Genomic DNA, 19,768 nt, shown 5'->3' on the forward strand with positions numbered 1-19,768 from the left:
AATTCACCTGCACCTCCACACACATCATCTATTGCATCCGCTGCACCCGACGTGGCCTCCTCTATATTGGGGAGACAGGCCGCCTACTTGCAGAACGTTTCAGAGAACACCTCTGGGACACCCGGACCAACCAACCCAACAACCCCGTGGCTCAACACTTTAACTCCCCCTCCCACTTCACCAAGGACATGCAGGTCCTTGGACTCCTCCATCGCCAGACCATAACAACACGACGGTTGGAGGAAGAGCACTTCATCTTCCGCCTAGGAACCCTCCAACCACAAGGGATGAACTCAGATTTCTCCAGTTTCCTCATTTCCCCTCCCCCCACCTTGTCTCAGTCAAATCCCTCAAACTCAGCACCGCCTTCCTAACCTGCAATCTTCTTCCTGACCTCTCCGCCCCCCCACCCCACTCTGGCCTATCACCCTCACCTTGACCTTCTTCCACCTATCGCATCTCCATCGCCCCTCCCCCAAGTCCCTCCTCCCTACCTTTTATCTTAGCCTGCTGGACACACTTTCCTCATTCCTGAAGAAGGGCTTATGCCCGAAACGTCGAATCTCCTGTTCCTTGGATGCTGCCTGACCTGCCGCGCTTTTCCAGCAATGCATTTTCAGCTATTATCAATCTATATCAACAATCTATACTGAAGTAACAATTTACATTGATATAACATATTTTTAACGTAGTGAAATGTGCCAAGCATCAGACAAAATGTAACAATGAGCTACATAAAATCATCGAAGCTGATGACCAAATGTTTCAAGAACGAAAGAGAGGTCGAGAGGTGAGACTGTTTATGGAGGGTAGGGCAAGGCATCTGAGAATATGGCCCCTAATGTTGGAGTTAAACCTGCTCAAGAGGCCAGAATTCGGTGAGTGCAGGGACGCTGGAGGATTGTAAGGTTGAATAAGCCTACAGAGAAAGGAAATGGTGAGGCCATGAGAATTCTAAAATTTTGAGTTTGTTTCCGAATGGGAACTAGTAACAGTCAGAGGGAGCGGGGGTGATGGGTTAACAGAAATTGGTGCAAGTTAGGACACAAACAGCAGGGTTTTTTTTTAACTGATCTCAATTTGGGCCTGGAAGAAATGATCAGAAGGAAAAAAGTGCTAATTGTTTATTTGTCTGTTGAATGACACTACAGGAGCAAGTTTGACCCTAAGGACATGGAAAAAAATTTACACGCAATCCAGTGTGTGTCTGCACTCCTTCAGGGACCCTTTGATGTTGGAAACAGCATTCTGGCCATGCAAGGTGTCATGGAGATGATGGTCGCATTGTGTGGCTCAGAGAGAGAGATCGACCAGATGGTAGCAATAGAGGCCATCAACCACGCAGCAAGCAAAGCTAGCAGAGCGAATTTCATCATTTCTAACGGAATCACCTTACTGAAGGATATGTATAAGAAATCAACTAATGATAAAATCAAAATCAGAGCATTAGTGGTAAGTTTTATTGAACAATATTGCAGGATTTTGTTGTTTTCTTGTTACTCAGTTGCATGGTTTTTAGTCTAACTTTGCCCAAAGTTGGTGAAATGTAAGATGGAGAGCCTACTTTAGTTTACTGCCTTTCTATCACTTATTGTACATTTTGTATATTACATGGAAAAAATGGTTGAAAAATATTTCTCAAGTTGGCCTTTAGCTACATTGCAAGTGGAAATGGCCGAGTAGGTTTGTCCTTTGTCATTAAACATGCAGGAGATGATTATCTTATAATCTGATTGTGCCATTTAAAATAAAATATGTAATAGTATGCTGTTCACATTCTGTGATACTTCCTGGTGTAACCAAGTTGTGAAAGGTTCATATTAAAATTGAAGATGGCATAGGTTTAGGGTGAGAGGGGAAAGATATAAAAGAGACCTAAGGGGCAACTTTTTCACACAGAGAGTGGTATGTGTATGGAATGAGCTGCCAGAGGATGTGGTGGAGGCCGGTACAATTGTAATATTTAAGAGGCATTTGGATGGGTATATGAATAGGAAGGGTTTGGACGGATATGGGCCGGGTGCTAGCAGGTGGGACTAGATTGGGTTGGGATATCTGGTTTGCATGGACAGGTTGGACCGAAGGATCTGTTTCCATGCTGTACATCTCTATGACTCTATGACTCAATGTAGGTAATCTGTATTTTGGGTGTTTTTGCAAATTGGTCCCTTAAATATCTGCCAACATTATTTAAATATCTTCATTCTTTCCAAATCATGTTTGGAGCTCCATGTAATGCTGTTATATGCTATTTGAAATATCTATTTTACTAAACTTTAATTTTCAAATTAACTGAAATTTACAACACTGAAACAGGTCATCTGACTCAACTGGTCTATGCAGGTACTTGTGTTGACACTCCTCTTCATCTTAACCCATTAACATGTTCATCGATTCCCTTTATCCTTCAAGTGTTTATATGATTTTTCCTAAGATGCATCTGAGATATTCATCTCAACTACTCCTTGCAACATCGCATCACTTTTTGGGGAAAGAAGTTTCTCCTGGATCTCCTGTTGGTCTTATTAGTGACTGTCCTGTATTAAACCCAGCTTCTGGTCTCTCCCATCAATGGAAGCACTTTCTCTACATGTAGCCTAGAAAACACCTTCATAATTTTCAGGATGTCTATCAGTCCATTACTCAATTTTCTCTTTTAAGTGAGAAATGCCCTACCTTGCGTGATCTTACAGGGCAGACTAAAACAATGTGCAACTCATGGAAAATGACCCCAAATTAAACTTTTTTATTCGGATAGACACATAGAAACAAATGGCCACAAGAGTTGCTATTACATTCCTTAATGAATTTATTCAAAATTCCATCCAATTGGCACATGTCTTGTTTTCCATTTATTTACAAGTTTAACCTAACAATTGGTTTTCTATTCCTAAGAGGTTACCTTCTTCCCTGAGTCAAACCTTCAGAACTTGGAGAAGGACCTTGACTGAAACTAAGGGGAGGTTTTCTCTGATAACGTTCAATTGAATTTGTCCTTCATCAAACATGTATGCCCTGACTCTGACTCCAATCTGAACTGCTTTCTAATTTTGTTGGATTAACTATTAGTATGCTACTTGTATTCCAATTCATCAGTTTCATTTGATTTTTCCCAACTCCCTTCCTTTTCAAGAACTTCTGAAGATAAAGTATAACCTGCATGTCCAGATCTAACCTTTCCACTATCAAACATCTTGACTAAATATGTGCAAGAACCACATACGTTTACAACTCTCCATGGGAACCGCTTTTAAAGACATTCTTTCACCTTGTGCTTCAACCTCTGTTTCTTTCTCTCACTCAACTCTGTTCATGACTCTCTTTCTCTCTGAATAACGTTTCTTCCACTGTCGGCAGTATGTGACTTCACCAATGAAAACCTTGTTCAAGGCTGTCTTCTAAGAAATAATTCAGCTGGCTTTCTACCAGTTGGAGAATGTGGTGTGTTACAATAAATAAACAAAAAGATCACCAGTTTGTGAGTCAATGAAATTTGGCATTTCTTTCAGTTTCTATCCTGCATTTGTTGAACAAGAGGATGTTAACAATTTGTACTGTGTGCTCTGCTGCTCCATTTGAAGCAGGGTGAAAAGGTAGAACACGAATACATTTTACCTTGTCATTCTCATTAAACTTGAACTCATTCGAAGAAAACTGATGTCCATTGTCAAACAGAGTTTCCTCTGGGAACAACAAAAGCAGCAATCAAACCATGCAAAAACCTCTAATACTTTCCAGGTTATTTGATTCATTGGGAATTTCTCAATGTACTTTGAAAAGCTACCTATTGCAATAAAAGGTGGTTGACTTTCAAAATCCTGTATAATCAAAGTGTAGTCTCTGCCATGCTCTAGTTGGCCACTTCCATGGTTGCATCCATACCCAATCACTGTTCTTCCTATGTACTTACCCAGCCATGGCTACCAAAGATAGTTCCTTGCTCTACCCTTTAAAAAAAACTCATCCTGAGATCATGTAGCTCACATTGCAACTTATTTATTCACTATCAGGATATGAGCATCACTTATTGGCTGGAATTTATTGTCCGGCCCTGGCTGCCCTTGAGAAGATGATGGTTAGCTGCCTTCTTGAACCACTGCAGTCCATGTGCTGTATGTAGACCCACAATGCTCTTAAGGAGGCTAATTTCAGGATTTTTATCCAGCATTTGCAGTCCTCACTTTCGCCGCAGTATCCCAAGCCTCTGCTATTCTAGCCATTGTGTGTATACACGATTCTTGTTGAATTTCTTTAGTCAATGCTAAGCCCTAGACTATTGATAACAGGGGATTCAATGATGGCAACACAGTATGTCAAGGGTCAGTGGTTAGATTGTCTCTTATTGTGGATGTGGTGAGCTCATTCCTGATGAAGAGCTTATGCTTGAAAAGTCGATTCTCCTGCTCCTCAGATGCTGCCTGACCGGCTGTGCTTTTCCAGCACCACACTCTTGACTCTGATTTCCAGCATCTGCAGTTCTCCCTCTTATTGTGGATGGTCATTGTCTGGCACTTGTTACTGGTGTATGTTGCATGCCACTTTTCAGCCAAGCCTAGAAATTGTCCAGACCTTGTTATATTGAATATGGACTGCTTCAGCATCTGAGGAGTTACAAATGGTGCTGAATATTGCACAATCATCAGCAAACATTCCCATTTCTGACCTTTATGATGGAGGGAGGGTCATTGATGAAGCAGTTTAAGTTGATGGGGCCTAGGACACTACTCTGGGGAACTCCTGTATAACATTCTGGAGCTGAGATGACTGAGGTCCAACAACCACAATCATTTTTCTGTGTTGGGTATAACTTCAATCAGTGGACTCTTTGATCCTAATTGACATTGATTCCAGTTTTGCTGGGCTCTTCGATGCCACACTTGGTACAAGGTAGCCTTGATTTATAGGGCTGTCACTTGCAGGTCACCTCTGGAATTCAGCTCCTTTGTCCAGGTTTGAACCAAGGCTGTAATGAGGTCAGAGCTGAGAGACTCTGGCAGAACCCAAACTGGGCGACATTGAGCAGTGCTGAGCAAGTGCTGCTTGATAGCACTGATGATGATATATTCCACCAGTTTACTGATGATTGAGCCCTGGCTGCCTTTGAGAAGGTGGTAGACTGATGGGGCAATAATTGATTGAGTTGGATTTCTTGTATACAGAACATACCTGGGCAATTTTTCACATAGTTGGGAAGATGCCAGTGTTGTAACTGTACTGAAACAGCTTGGCTGGGGGAGCGGCAGGTTCTGGACCATACGTCTTTAGTACTATCACCTAAATATTGTCAGGGCGCATAGCCTGTGCAATATCCAATACTTCCACTTCTTAATATCATGTAGAAAGAATCGAATTGGCTAGAGACTGGCACCTGAGATGCTGGGGATCACTGGAGGAGGCTGAGATGTATCACTCACTTGGCACTTCTGGCTGAAGATTTCTGTGATTGTTTCAGTCTTATCTTTTGTACAGATGTGCTGGGCTCTTCCATCTTTGAGGATGGGGGTATTTGTGGAAGTTTCAATGAGGATCTCACTTCATTAGACCCAGCAAGTTGTCTCACGTTCTCTTCCCAAACTTGCCACTTGATCTGTCCTCCTCATCCATGCAGAGGGGCTGAGTAGAGTGGTTGTACGATTACTGCCTGGGGAGCATGCCCTGAGATGTTGGTGAGAGTTGGAGGCTTAGAGGAACTGGTGATGGGTTGGAGAAACAAGATTACTGCACTGTGTCACAAAACTAGTCCCTTTTTTTCTAAAAGCTGTTTCTTGGCTCAAGGAGACTCTGTCGTTGATATTTTTTAGAGGGGTAATAAACCAGGCTGGACTCTGATCAGTCTGATTTGGTACAGAGGTGAAAAGGATTTTGAAAGGCCTTTTCTTTATATGTAAACAGATGAGACTTCAGGCTAAAGTGGTCATGCTTTAGAAGTGACCTGTATAATGAAATGGGAGTGGTCAGCTCTCTGCTAGCTGAGCTGAGCTGAGCAGTTCTGGTTCAGTCTTGAACTGGGAAATTCAACAAGGAGTTGTATGGAAACTCTCCCACTTTCTGCCTTCAACTTCAACCTGTAAGCATGTGTTCCATTTATATTGGGTTTTAAAGGGAGTTTGCTTACTGGGACTATTGTGTGTATTCGGAACAACATAATTAAGTCTTGTTGGATAAGTTGAGTCCTGTAGGGGCTCTTTATTCTGTTCTTCGTGTTTCATTGTTTAATTTTGTGAATAATTTTTCATCTGTTTTAAAATCTAGTAGTCAACCAAGCTATCTTACACCAGGTAATTTATGCTGTACACTTACCGAAACAAATTGCAAAGTTAGGTCTAGGGCTGCCTGCTTCAGGATGTTTTGAATGGTTCTGGCCTTATCCACAACAACTGGCTTTGATGTTGGGAATTGTTGTTGTCTAGTTTCTATCTGGTGGTTGAGAGAATTGGAAACTGCGTATTAATGAGGTATGATAATGCGCTGATGAGGATGACCATGGATGTAAATAGGCATTGCATGGCTCACTAGCAAGTAGCTTGTCTTGCTGTTCAACACTTGGTTGGAAAATGCATTATTTTGCTTTAGACTTTGGGAAGCTCTTCACTGCCAATTTCCCGTGACTCTGCCAAACCTCTGCCCAGTAATCTCTACCTGTACGTCTGTTTATGTACTGACCTGTGACTAACAGGTCAAATCTCCACCAGTTGTCTCTCTCTAATGAGACTGTGCAATTTTACCTTTTTTATTTAATGTTATACCAATGAACAGACAAAATTAATGCGCATCTCTGCATTCAGGCTATAGCTACACCAGATCAGAGTTTTTGGATCCAAATAACCATTAATTGCTTATGATCAATTTTGATGGTGGGTTGATGACTACAGAAGTAATTAGACATCTTCTAAATCCAAAATCAAAGACAATGCTTTACTCTATCTGAGCATAATTTTACTCACCAATGCCGAATGTACCTGAGGCAAATGTAATTGGTTTCTCTTCACCATTATTCAACTGTGGGAGTTAGTGGGTTTGTAGAAAATGTCAGTGTAGAGTCGATCACCATTGATGGAGATGGAGAGGTCCAGGAAGGGGAGGGAAGTGTCTGAAATGGTCCAGATGAATTTAAGGTTGGGGTGGAATGTGTTGGTGAAGTTGATGAACTGTTAAACATTTGTGTGTATTCCTGATAGGGTCTGTGCAAGCTTGGATCAGCAGGAGGTACTGACTACAGCCTGAGGCAGTTCTCCGAAGGATCCACTGAAAAACTTGCAAAACAATGCAGAAAGTAAGTATCTCAAGTACGGTATTATAACAGCAACTTGCATTCATATAGCACCTTTGACGTTGGAAACAGGCTCGAGTGCTTCACAGAAACATTGTTGGACAGAATTTGACAACAAGTCACATGAAAAGATATTAGAACACATGAGCTTGGACAAACAAGTGGGGTTTAAGCAATATTAGAAAGAGGGGAAGAGAGATTAAGAAGTTTAGGAAGGGAATTCCACAGATTTGGCTCCAGGCAGCTGAATGCACAATGGAGGTGTGATAAAAATTATAAGTGCTCAAGAATTCAGAATTAGAAGAATGCAACTATCTTGCAGAGTCATAGTTCCACAAGCAATTAGAGAGATTAGTGTGGCAATGGGAGGATTTGTACTGAAGAATGAGTGTTAAAATTGAGATACTGCTGGAGCAGGAGTCAATATAGGTTGGCAAGATGTCTTGCATATTCCACCTTTCTCTGGTGCAACATCAGAAATTTGCTCTATGTTAACTCCAACTTTTGTGATATATAGGATTACGAATTGATAATGATCTGAAAGAACATTGATACAAATGGGTCTATGAAATTTTGGTGAAACTGTACCTCTCTTTATCATTTTTTAACTAATTTTGCCAAGGTATTATTAACTGCACTAAACAAATATTTAACAAAGTGGAAAACATTGTGTGGTTAGATAAGGAATTGAAGATTATGTGTAGTTTGTGTGATGTTGTCATATTAAGTTAAAAATCACCAGGTTATAGTGCAGCAGGTTTAATTGGAAGCACTAGCTTTCGGAGCGCTGCTCCTTCATCACCACAATTACCTGATTTTTAACTTTGTACACCCCAGTCCAACACCGTTATCTTCAAATCATGGCTGTCATATGAGCTTGTGTGTGTAAGCAGATCATTTTAAAATTACATTCTATAACTAAACTTGGTGAAACCTTCATGTACAAGGCCACAGATCCATGAAGGTGTCAGTACAGGTAGACAGGGTGGTGAAGAAGGTATACGAGATGCTTGCCTTCATTACCTGGGGCGTAGAATGTAGAAGCAAGGAGATCTTGTTACAACTTAACAAAAAACATTGGTTAGGTCACAGATGGAATACTGTGTGCAGTTCTGGTCACCACACTTTCGGAAGGATCTGATTGTCCTGGAGAGGGTGCAGAGGAGATTTGCCAGAATATTGTCTGGGATGAAAAGTGTCAATAATGAGGAGAGTTTGGATAGGCTGGGTTTGTTTATTTTGGATTAGAGGAGGCTGAGAGGAGTCTGATTGAGTTAAAACAAAATTATGAAGCGTAGGCTGAATAGATCATGAAAATCACTTCTCTGGAAGGATGTAGCATTGTCGCTCAGTGGTTAGCACTGCTGCCTCATAGCACCAGGGATCTGGGATTGATTCTAGCCTCGGATGACTGTCTGTGTGGAATTTGCGTATTGTTCTCAAGTCTGTGTGGGTTTCTTGCCAATGTTCAAAGGTGTGGTGGACTGGTTAGGTGGATTAGCCATGCTAAATTTCCCATAGTGTCCAGAGATGTGCATGCTAGGTGGATTAGCCATGGGAAATGCAGGGTTGCCAAGATAGTTCAGGGGAGATGGGTCTGGATGCGATCCCCTTCGAAGGGGCAGTGTGGAATCGATGGGCTGAGTGGCCTGCTTCCACACTGTAGGGATTCTGATCTAAAACCAGACAGCATAACTTTAAGCTGAGGAGCAAGTGGTTTAGAGGAGATCTAAGAAAGATTTCTTCACCCAGAAGGCTGGTAGATAAATGAAACATGCTGCCTGAGAGGGTGGTGGAGGCAAGTACTCTTATAACATTTCAGAAACGTCAGGATGTGCACTTAAAATGCCGGGGCATAGTACAATATGAACCAAGTTAAATGGAATTAGAGAGGTTTGGTGTTTGTTGGTCGGCATAGACATGGTGGGTCAAATGGCCTGTTTCGTTGCTGTATGATTCTATGACTGAAAGAATTGTTCAGCATTATTATGGAAGGTGAGATAAATAAATGTATTTCAAAATTTAACAAACCCTGTTTTGACTGGCATATAATAAATGGGCACTCTTGATAAACTGGCAAAATGTATATACATCAAATACGCGAAGTTCACTGTGTTATTTTGTCCAATTATTATAGTTTTTAAAGTTTATTTACCTTAATGTAAATATATTTGTTGTTCAATCAAATGGCCACATGAATTAGCAAGTCAATTTCCCCTCAAATACCGCGATTTACCGCAGTGTCTGAGTAGTCAGTCGAGGGTGCTAGTGAGAAAGCTCTCTGCCAGTAGGTTTTATTAAAGGCAAAGATGCACTATTATTTTAGTGATTTAAGTAATGATGTTTATCTCCCCTGCATTTGGTCTCCATTACTTAGCGCGTGTTTTCACATTGATTGTGGGCACCTCTTGGTCAACCAGAATATTTCATCAATCAGCACATTGCTGGTCCCATAATGCTGGTTAATAAAATGTTTGCTATATTTTACATGTACACATTGGTATTTCTAAGCTATGGATATGTGTGTCAGCCATGGGTCCTCGGATAGCATTTATGCCCCTAAACTGGAAAATCGTGAGACATATTTGGAAGGTGATGGCCTAATGTTAGTCTGACTGGACAACACCCCAGTGTTGTTCTGGATACTCAGGTTTGATTCTTGTGATGGAAGATGGTTGAATCTGAATGGATTCGGAAAATAATCTAATGATGACCATGAAGCATTGTTGATTGTTGGAAAAACTCATCTGGTTCACTAATGGCTTTTAGAGAAGGAAACTGCCATCCTTACCTGGAGTGGCCTACATGTGACTCCAGACCTACAGCAGTGTGGTTGATTCTCAACTGCCCTCTGGGCAATTAGAGTGGCCAATAAATGCTGTTGTGGTTCTGTTCGCCGAGCTGGAAGTTTTTGTTGCAAACGTTTCGTCCCCTGGCTAGGAGACATCATCAGTGCTCTGGAGCCTCCTGCGAAGCGCTTCTTTGATATTTCTTCCAGTATTTATAGTGGTCCGTCCTTGCCGCTTCCGGGTGTCAGTTTCAGCTTTCCGCTGTAGTGGTTGGTATATTCAGTCCAGGTCGATGTGTTTGTTGATGGAGTTTGTGGATGAATGCCATGCCTCTAGGAATTCCCTGGCTGTTCTCTGTCTGGCTTGCCCTATGATAGTAGTGTTTTCCCAGTCGAATTCATGTTGCTTGTTGTCTGAGTGTGTGGCTACTAGGGATAGCTGGTCGTGTCGTTTCGTGGCTAGTTGATGTTCATGTATGCGGATTGTTAGCTGTCTTCCTGTTTGTCCTATATAGTGTTTTGTGCAGTCCTTGCATGGTATTTTGTAAACTACATTAGTTTTGCTCATGTTGGGTATCGGGTCCTTTGTTCTAGTGAGTTGTTGTCTGAGCGTGGCTGTTGGTTTGTGTGTCGTTTTGAGTTTGTGGGTTGCAGTAGTCTGGCTGTCAGTTCTGAAACGCTCCTGATGTATGGTAGTGTGGCTAGTCCTTTTGGTTGTGGCATGTCTTCGTTCCGTGGTCTATCTCTTAGGCATCTGTTGATAAAGTTGCGCGGGTATCCATTTTTGGCAAATACCTTGTATAGGTGTTCCTCTTCCTCTTTTCGCAGTTCTGGTGTACTGCAGTGTGTTGTGGCTCTTTTGAATAGTGTCCTGATGCAGCTTCGTTTGTGTGTGTTGGGGTGGTTACTTTCATAGTTTAGGACTTGGTCTGTGTGTGTTGTTTTCCTGTGTACCCTTGTGGTGAATTCTCCGTTCGGTGTTCTCTGTACTATCACGTCTAGGAATGGGAGTTGGCCATCCTTTTCTTCTTCTCTCGTGAATCGGATTCCTGTGAGTGTGAGTGTAAATGCTAGCCAGGCAGTGATGCTACACTCCATGAAAGAATAAAGGAACAAATAATACTTGAGTAGACAATGCAGACTGACGCTCCCAATGAAATACTGAAGGCATGCTATAATGGCAGGGGTACTGACTATCTGCTGAAATGAAAACTAAGGCCGCAACTGCCTTCTCAAGTGGATGTTAAAGATTCTATGTCAATCTTTTTGAAAAATAGTTCTCTCCAGTGTTCTAGGTAATATTTATTCCTTAATTAGCAATACAAAAACACACTTGATTTCTTTGTTACTGTAACATTAGTGTTTGAGGGAACTTGCTATGTCCAAATTGACCGCTGAACCATTGACATGATAACACCGTGCTCATGAGTGACAAGTTAAAATGAGAAAAAAATGTTCTTCCTATTCATGTGGGAGACACAGAACAAAACCTGATTTAAAAAGATAAATGGTGGCTCAGTGGTTAGCCCTGCTGCCTCACAGTGCCGGGTAGTTTGTGTGGAGTTTGCACATTCTCCCCATGTCTCCGTGGGTTTCCTCTGGGCGCTCTGGTTTCCTCCCACAGTCCAAAGATGTGCAGGTTAGGTGAATTGGCCATGCTAAATTGCCCATAGTCGTTAGGGATATGTAGGCTAGGTGCACTAACAAAGGGAAATGTAAAGTATTAGGGCAGGGGAATAGAACTGGGTGGGATACTCTTCAGAGGGTCAATGTGGACTTGTTGGGCCAAATGGCCTGTTGCTACAGTGTAGAGATTCTATAAAAAAATCATTCTGACATTTCTCATTCCCACCTGTGAACCAGACAGCTCCACGATGAGAGCAATCAATGGACATCAGAACATGACTTTTCAATTCCTGATTTAGATGTCAAGATATGCTTTGTATAGATTAATGTGAATAAAATTATTTTTTACCCTGAAATGAATTAAATTCCTTTTTTAGGTGGCTATGCAATCAAAATATTGACATTCGTACAAGAAAGTGGGCGATTGAAGGAATGGCTTACCTGACACTGGACGCAGATGTGAAAGATGATTTTGTAGAGGATGAGCCAGCGATGCAGGCAATGTTTGAGTTGTCAAAGGTAGATGCTCTGTATAATTTCATTTCAATGTATGATATCGTATTACAACCTCCTTCATTGTAAAGATCAGTGAATGAGGAATGTGGTAGTATTTGCCTCTTTTGCATCGTTATGAGGATCTTTCCAGCTTTTGTGAACACAGAAGCTACTATCTTCATGCTGTATCACAAACTGCATTCCTCAGCTGAGTCCACTCCTCGCCCAGTGATCGTCTGAGGCTGAAACTAACTTTTCATAACCATTGTGTCTTAAGTGACCCCAAGGTGAGCTTCCAACTTCATGTCTTTGACATCGTAATGCCTGTTGAGTTCCACCTCTGATTTCCACATTTCCATGTGAGCCCTTGCCATGCCTTTGTTAACCCTACACATGGATATTCCAATGCACTAGCTGATCTCTTTTCTTCCACTGTCCATGAACTTGAGTTCACCTTAGATTCTGCCATTTGTGTCCTAACTTGTATCAAATGCTGTTGACCCATCAATCCTGCGCTCACTGACCCTACATTGATTTTCAGTCAAGCAAGATCTTGGTCTCGAAATTCTCATCCTTGTTCTTAAATCCCTTCATAGCTTCACCCCTCACTTTCTCTGCGATTTTATCCAACCTCACAAACCCAGAGATGTTTGTGCTCTCTAATCTCAGCCTTCCCAGTTTTAAGTTAAAATCACACGACACCAGATTATAGTCCAACAGGTTTAATTGGAAGCACACTAGCTTTCAGAGCAACACTCCTTCATCAGGTGATAGAGCTCGCTCCGAAAGCTAGCGTGCTTCCAATTAAACCTGTTGGACTATAACCTGGTGTTGTGTGATTTTTAACTTTGTACACCCCAGTCCAACACCGGCATCTCCAAATCATTCCCAGTTTTAACCATTCCACCTTTATATCTATGCCTTTAGCTGCTTGGGCCCTTGTGTCTGGAATTCCCTCAAACCTTTCCACCCCTACCCCTCTTTCCTCATTTAAGGATTTATTTAAAGTGACCTCTGAACAAGCTTTTGGCCACAGGTCTTAATAGTTACAAGGATGCAGCCAGGGTTGGAGGATTTGAACTATAGGGAAAGGTTAAGTAGCCTGGGGCTATTTTCTCTGGAACATCAGAGGCTGAGGGTTGACCTTACAAAAGTTTATAAAATTATTGAGGGACATGAATAGGGTGAATAGTTAAGATCCTTTTCCCAGGTAGGAGAGTCCAAAAGTAGCTGCAAATGTGTTGCTGGTCAAAGCACAGCAGGCCAGGCAGCATCTCAGGAATAGAGAATTCGACGTTTCGAGCATAAGCCCTTCATCAGGAATAAGAGAGAGAGAGCCAAGCAGGCTAAGATAAAAGGTAGGGAGGAGGGACTAGGGGGAGGGGCGATGGAGGTGGGATAGGTGGAAGGAGGTCAAGGTGAGGGTGATAGGCTGGAGTGGGGTGGGGGCGGAGAGGTCAGGAAGAGGATTGCAGGTTAGGAGGGCGGTGCTGAGTTGAGGGAACCGACTGAGACAAGGTGGGGGGAGGGGAAATGAGGAAACTGGAGAAATCTGAATTCATACCTTGTGGTTGGAGGGTTCCCAGGCGGAAGATGAGGCGCTCCTCCTCCAGCCGTCGTGTAGTTGTGTTCTGCCGGTGGAGGAGTCCAAGGACCTGCATGTCCTCGGTGGAGTGGGAGGGAGAGTTAAAGTGTTGAGCCACGGGGTGATTGGGTTGGTTGGTTCGGGCGGCCCGGAGGTGTTCTCTGAAGCGTTCCGCAAGTAAGCGGCCTGTCTCACCAATATAGAGGAGGCCACATCGGGTGCAGCGGATGCAATAGATGATGTGTGTGGAGGTACAGGTGAACTTGTGGCGGATATGGAAGGATCCCTTGGGGCCTTGGAGGGAAGTGAGTGTGGAGGTGTGGGCGCAAGTTTTACATTTCCTGCGGTTGCAGGGGAAGGTGCCGGGGGTGGAGGTTGGGTTGGTGGGGGGTGTGGATCTGACGAGGGAGTCACGAAGGGAGTGGTCCTTGCGGAACGCTGATAGGGGAGGGGAGGGAAATATATCCTTGGTGGTGGGGTCCGTTTGGAGGTGGCGGAAATGGCGGCGGATGATACGTTGTATGCGGAGGTTGGTGGGGTGGTAGGTGAGAACCAGTGGGGTTCTGTCTTGGTGGCGGTTGGAGGAGCGGGGCTCAAGGGCGGAGGAGCGGGAAGTGGAGGAGATGCGGTGGAGGGCATCGTCGATCACGTCTGGGGGGAATCTGCGGTCCTTGAAGAAGGAGGCCATCTGGGCTGTGCGGTGTTGGAATTGGTCCTCCTGGGAGCAGATGCGGCGGAGACGAAGGAATTGGGAATATGGGATGGCGTTTTTACAGGGGGCAGGGTGGGAGGAGGTGTAGTCCAGGTAGCTGTGGGAGTCAGTCGGTTTATAATAGATGTCTGTGTTGAGTCGGTCGCCCGAGATAGAAATGGAAAGGTCTAGGAAGGGGAGGGAGGAGTCTGAGACAGTCCAGGTGAATTTCAGGTCGGGATGGAAGGTGTTAGTAAAGTTGATGAACTGTTCAACCTCCTCGTGGGAGCACGAGGCAGCGCCGATACAGTCATCGATGTAGCGGAGGAAAAGGTGGGGGGTGGTGCCAGTGTAGTTGCGGAAGATGGACTGTTCCACATATCCTACGATGCGGAAGATGGACTGTTCCACATATCCAAGATGGCCTCCTTCTTCAAGCAGCCCAGATGGCCTCCTTCTTCAAGCAGCCCAGATGGCCTCCTTCTTCAAGGACAGCCCAGATGGCCTCCTTCTTCAAGGACCGCAGATTCCCCCCAGACGTGATCGACGATGCCCTCCACCGCATCTCCTCCACTTCCCGCTTCTCCGCCCTTGAGCCCCGCTCCTCCAACCGCCACCAAGACAGAACCCCACTGGTTCTCACCTACCACCCCACCAACCTCCGCATACAACGTATCATCCGCCGCCATTTCCGCCACCTCCAAACAGACCCCACCACCAAGGATATATTTCCCTCCCCTCCCCTATCAGCGTTCCGCAAGGACCACTCCCTTCGTGACTCCCTCGTCAGATCCACACCCCCCACCAACCCAACCTCCACCCCCGGCACCTTCCCCTGCAACCGCAGGAAATGTAAAACTTGCACCCACACCTCCACACTCACTTCCCTCCAAGGCCCCAAGGGATCCTTCCATATCCGCCACAAGTTCACCTGTACCTCCACACACATCATCTATTGCATCCGCTGCACCCGATGTGGCCTCCTCTATATTGGTGAGACAGGCCGCTTACTTGCGGAACGCTTCAGAGAACACCTCCGGGCCGCCCGAACCAACCAACCCAATCACCCCGTGGCTCAACACTTTAACTCTCCCTCCCACTCCACCGAGGACATGCAGGTCCTTGGACTCCTCCACCGGCAGAACACAACTACACGACGGCTGGAGGAGGAGCGCCTCATCTTCCGCCTGGGAACCCTCCAACCACAAGGTATGAATTCAGATTTCTCCAGTTTCCTCATTTCCCCTCCCCCCACCTTGTCTCAGTCGGTTCCCTCAACTCAGCACCGCCCTCCTAACCTGCAATCCTCTTCCTGACCTCTCCGCCCCCACCCCACTCCAGCCTATCACCCTCACCTTGACCTCCTTCCACCTATCCCACCTCCATCGCCCCTCCCCCTAGTCCCTCCTCCCTACCTTTTATCTTAGCCTGCTTGGCTACTCTCTCTCATTCCTGATGAAGGGCTTATGCTCGAAACGTCGAATTCTCTATTCCTGAGATGCTGCCTGGCCTGCTGTGCTTTGACCAGCAACACATTTGCAGCTGTGATCTCCAGCATCTGCAGACCTCATTTTTTACTCGAGTCCAAAAGTAGGTTTAAGGTGAGAGAGAAAAGAGATAATAGAGATGTAAGACAACAGAGGGTGACGTATTTATGGAATCGGTTGCTAGAGGAGGTAATGGAGGCTGGTACAATCACAACATTTAAAATGCAGCTGATGGGTCCATGAATAGGAAGGGTTTAGAGGGATATGGACTGAATGGGACTTGATTAATTTAAGATATCTGGTTGGCATGGACAAATTGGACTGAAGGATCTGTTTCTGTGCTGTTCAACTCTATGGCTCTATCTCCTGATATGGTTTGGTATCAAATTTTCCTTTCTAATACATCTATGAAGCATCTTCAGATTTTTTTCACATTAAAGATGCAATTTAGATACATGTTTTTGTTTTCTACATATTTAAAGTTCTGATTACAGCTGATACCCTCCAACAGCCAAATGCCATTACCGCATTGTATTAAATGAATGTTAGAGAAAGATTCGCCTGAATGGTGAGTTTAAACAATTTCAATATTACATAGAGAGAGATCCTTTTGCAATGTGATTATATTAAATTGTGGAGGCAAAAGTATAGTCATTGGATAAAACTTCATGAAATTCAACTGAATAAAGAGACTTTAAACGATTTACTTTTGTCATGAATCTCTCTCTTTTGCACAAAATTACAATAGTGCAAAAGAAGGCTATTTGTCTCGTTATGTCTGCATCAATTCTCTAAATGAGATTGCTACTTAATGCTATTCTCCAGCCTTTTATCTGAACTCGACATCATGTTCTTATTTAAATAACTAGCCGCCTTGAAGTCATCAATTGAATCTCCCTCCACAACACACCCAGACAGTGCATGCCACATTCTAACATACACTGTGTGAAAATGTTTATTTCATATTATACTTAATTTGCAAATTTAATTCTGTCCTCTTGTTCTCATTTTATCTCAATCTGATGAATTCTTGGGCTCCAATTACTGCAATTTTTATTCAACTGGCAGATCTGTTTTCCCCTCTGCTACATGGAGAAGGAATCCTTGGTGAAACTATCATCTCAAAATGGATTTTACACATTCATGGTTGAAAGATGATTAAAATGAGATTAAAGCCAACAGTTTTGCCAATTTTGGTTTGTCCAGGCTAGATCAACATGTGATAGAACACAGAACAGTATAGCACAGGAGCAGGCCCTTTGGCCCATCACATCTGTGCCAACCATGATGCCATTCTAAATGAACACCATCTGCCTGCGCATGGTCCCTATCCCTCTATTCCCTGCATATTCATGCATCTGCCTAAATGTCTCTTAAATGTTGCTATCATATCCGCTTCTACTACCTCCTCTGCTAGCATGTTCCAGACAGCTACCACACTATATAAAAAAAAACTTTTCTCTCAAATATCCTTTAAAGCATCCCCCCCCCCCACCCCCCCCAACTTAAACCTATGCCATCTAGTATTTGACTACTTCCATGCTGGCAAAAAGACTCCGATTATCCACTCAATTCATGGCTCTCACTTTTATAAATTTCTATGAGGTCGCCTCTGATGCTCTCGCAAAAAGTCCAAATTTGATCAACCTTTCCTTATGGCTAATACACTCTAGTCCATGCAATGTCCTTGTAAACCTCTTCTTCAACCCCTCCAAAATCGCCACATCCTTCCCATGGTGTGGCAACCAGAACTACACATAATACTCCAAACGTGGCTTCACTAAAGTTTTATACAGCTGCAGCATGACTTGCCAACTTTTATACTCAACGTCCTGACTGATGAAGGCAAGTATGCTATACACCTTCATTACCACCTTATCCACTTGTCATTTTCAGTGAAATTAAAACAAATCATGAGTGACCCCAGTGAACAAATCATGAGATGGAGTTTTTTTCATATTTTTACAGGATTTCCTGTACGAGGGAATTATTTATTTTGGTAATGATTTTCTTGAAAACATCAATTTGTTGAATTTTAAATGGGGTTATTTTTCACAGAGCACTTTGCTTCTTATCATATAACGAGACAGAAGGGAGGTCATTCAGCCCTTCATGTCTATGCCCGCTCTCAGTTTGAATAAATCCCCTAGTCCAATGTTCTTGCCTTTTCTCCATAATTCTGCAATTATCTTCTTTTCAGATATTTATCCAATTCTCTTTTGAAAACTGTAACTGAATCAACCTCTCCCACACTCTCAGGCTGTGAATTTTGGAACCTAACCACTTGCTGTTAGACATCATTTTTCCTCTCATGTCGCCGTTTCTTCTTTTGCTAATCACTTTGAGTCAGTGACCTTTGATTCCCAATCCTTGTGCAAATGAGAAACAGCTTCTCCCTCTTTACTGAGTCTAGACCACTCATGATTTCAAGCACTGTGATCAAATCTCCTCTTAATCTTATCTCTTCCTTCGTTCCAACAGTCAGCTGACAAGACAATCCTTTATGCTGTAGCTTCGATCCTGGTGAACTGCACCAACAGTTATGATGTCAAGGAGAAGATCCCAGAGCTGGTTGAGTTGGCAAAGTTGTCAAAACAGCATGTGCCTGAAGACCATCCAAAGGTAAAACAAAACAAGATTTACATTTATATAGTACCTTTCATTACTTCAACTATCACAAAGCACTTTACAACCAATGAAGTAATTGCTGTAAGTTGAAAACATGTCTGCCAATTTGTACCCAGCAAATTCCCAAAAGCAACAATGGACACATTTTCTTTTACTGATATTGTTTGAAAGATCAATGTTAGCTGAGCACCAATAAGAACTCTTCCATATAATGTCCATGGGATCTTTTGCATTCACCCGAGGTGGTAAATGAGCCTCCAGTTAATCATCTCATTTGAAAGATGGCATCACTGACAGTGCAGCACTCCTGGAATACTGGACTATGGGTGTAGCCTGAATTTTCTGCTCCAGTCTCTAGAATGGAACTTGAATGATTTGATCTGGAGGTGTGAGTATTACCTTCTGAGTCCTGATATGGAGGTGCTGGTGTTGTGCAAAGTTAAAAATCACACAACATCAGGTTATAGTCTAACAGGTTTATTTGAAAACATTAGCTTTCGATGCACTGCTCCATCATCAGGTGGTCCTAGCATGTACAGCTGTCTTCCATTGCATCATCTCATGCTCAGACACAATTTCACACTGATTCTCATTCAGACTTCAGATGCACATAGTTAAAAGATTAAAATATAAAACATCTCTGCCAATCCTACCCCTCACACACACCTCTCACTTTTCATGCCTGATCCATGCCAGTCTATGCCCCGTATCCATCCCTTTATGTCTCCATGCCAATCTATATATCTCCCATGGTCCCTCACATGTCCAACATCCCCAAGACCCACTAAGGTCCCTATGCCAACTATGATACATCTCACTCACTATCTTTAGGTTTTCTCTCTCCTTGTCAACTCACCAATTATCCAGCATGGAGTTAACTTTATCTCCTGTCAGAAAGCTTCTTAGGTTATCAGTCTATTGATGACATTACCATTAAAAAAGGACACCCTCATTGATACAAAAAAATCCAATGTCATTAATTAATGCCGTTTGAAAAGAAACACTTCAAGTGCTCAATGCCTTATGTAAACATACATTTCACTCTTGTGCCTTACCCTTAAGTTTGTAATCTTTTATGTCAATAAATAACCACTTGGAGCTATCCACCATGAGACATTCTTTGTGAAATGCTACTTTGGGAAATTAGTCATGCAGCAAAAAAGCTGTAATGGTTTTATGTGACAGGCAGGCTGTGATA

General features: G+C 43.2%; 1 protein-coding gene across 3 annotated transcripts in view; it reads left to right on the forward strand.

Annotated features, from left to right (window-relative positions):
- unc45b (unc-45 myosin chaperone B) overlaps positions 1-19,768 on the forward strand; it is a 76,625-nt gene that overhangs the window by 39,849 nt on the left and 17,008 nt on the right. For all 3 annotated transcript variants that reach the window (XM_060846060.1, XM_060846068.1, XM_060846077.1), the window contains exons 10-13: positions 1,152-1,452; positions 7,179-7,273; positions 12,062-12,203; positions 18,424-18,564. In XM_060846060.1, the coding sequence (XP_060702043.1) occupies positions 1,152-1,452; positions 7,179-7,273; positions 12,062-12,203; positions 18,424-18,564 (679 nt within the window). The remainder of the gene's footprint in view (positions 1-1,151; positions 1,453-7,178; positions 7,274-12,061; positions 12,204-18,423; positions 18,565-19,768) is intronic.

This window comes from Hemiscyllium ocellatum, chromosome 2 (assembly GCF_020745735.1).
Source record: "Hemiscyllium ocellatum isolate sHemOce1 chromosome 2, sHemOce1.pat.X.cur, whole genome shotgun sequence".
Classification (NCBI taxonomy): domain Eukaryota; kingdom Metazoa; phylum Chordata; class Chondrichthyes; order Orectolobiformes; family Hemiscylliidae; genus Hemiscyllium; species Hemiscyllium ocellatum.